Source organism: Tauraco erythrolophus, chromosome 11 (genome assembly GCF_009769465.1).
Source record: "Tauraco erythrolophus isolate bTauEry1 chromosome 11, bTauEry1.pri, whole genome shotgun sequence".
Lineage (NCBI taxonomy): Eukaryota > Metazoa > Chordata > Aves > Musophagiformes > Musophagidae > Tauraco > Tauraco erythrolophus.
This window is the reverse complement of record NC_141475.1, coordinates 6,580,690-6,582,025: the sequence shown is the minus strand read 5'-3', so window position 1 is coordinate 6,582,025 and position 1,336 is coordinate 6,580,690. Positions and strand designations below refer to the sequence as shown.

At 45.7% G+C, this 1,336-nt stretch overlaps 1 protein-coding gene across 1 annotated transcript; it reads right to left on the bottom strand.

The window, feature by feature from the left end:
* Positions 1–218: 218 nt before the first annotated feature.
* On the bottom strand, positions 219–1,136 carry LOC104374507 (G protein-coupled receptor 55). The gene has a single exon (XM_009980636.1). It carries the CDS (start codon positions 1,134–1,136, stop codon positions 219–221), a length of 918 nt encoding a protein of 305 aa, XP_009978938.1.
* Positions 1,137–1,336: the final 200 nt, after the last annotated feature.

Here is a 1,336-nt window from a genome sequence, read left to right as displayed (position 1 = left end):
CTTTTTACCTGTAAATGCTAACGCAAAACATGATGGAAAGAAATTTAAAAAGTTAGAAGCAGTCTCCTGGGAATGGACTTAGTTTTGGGCTTTATGAACTGTTTTCAGATCTGAATATTTAAAGTAAATTGCTTAGGTAAGTAATTCAGGACTCACTCTGCACTTTCCACAAAGCATCTCCACATGTCATCCGAAGTAACTAACATGCAGCACGCGGATCAATGCTTTTGTGTGGCTGTTTTTTCACTGTTGTGTGATGAGTCTTCCAAGGACTCCTTTAAAACAAAATAATAACACACCCCATCAAGACAGCAGTTCAAGTTTGCCCAGCAAAGGGTGACCTGAATGATGTCTCGTAGCACTTGCTGAAAACTGGTGTGAATGATGTTATTCTTCACCAAAAAGTACATAAAGTATGCCACATGGTAAGGTGTGAAACAGACCAAAAAGGCGACAAGGTTTGTCACCACTATCTTCTCCGCTCTGGTGCTGTGTGTTTGGGGGTTGTCTGGTTTTCTGCGCTTTCTCAAACATCTGACGATCTGAACAGTGCAGAAGGTCATGGCTGCCATGGTGCCGAAGAAGGTAATCTCCAAGGCACTGAACAGGCCTGCGTTTTTCCACGTGCTCTTGGAGAAGTTATGGAAGCAGGATGAGATGTTTTGGCCCTGTCCGTGCAGTTGGAAAGTAGAGACTGTCCCGGCTGAGATGCCCAGGCAGATGACAGCACAGGTCATAGCAGCTTTCTTGGTGGATCGCAGGGTGGGAGCCGTGAAAGGGTGCCGAATAGAGATGTACCGATCTACACAGATGCAGAGGGAGATGAGGATGCTGCCGTACATGTTTACAAAGTAAAGACTCTCCAAGATGGAGCAAAACACAGACCCCAAGTTCCACTTGTCCTGAAGGTGGTAGGAAATGATTTTAAAAGGAAGGGTAAACAGCAGCAATGTATCCAGGAAAATAAGGGCTGCCATGTAGACTGTAGATTCTGACAACTTTTTAACCTTAAGAAACAGGAACGACAGAGCCATCACATTGAACAGCAATCCCAGGGTAAACGTGGGGGTGTACATGATGAGCTGGAACAGTTCCACGGTAGTGCTGATGTTGCTCTTGGTGTGGGTGTCATTCATATCTGCAGGTATGCTGGAAGAGAAGAAAATCACCTTCATCACAGGGAAGGATGAAGATCACACTTAGGACCTGGTACAAAGGCCAGTGAGGTCTCTATGTGTCCACAGACCTGAAGACACTTTTTCCTGCTGCATGCTGAATTGCAGAGCAAGGCTGTGCCTCAGGGAGGAGCAAGGCTTTCTGGTGTCCAAGCATCACT

Coding starts and splice junctions, on each gene's coding strand:
- LOC104374507 (XM_009980636.1), bottom strand. CDS start 1,136: ATGAATGACACCCACACCAAGAGCAACATCAGCACTACCGTGGAACTG.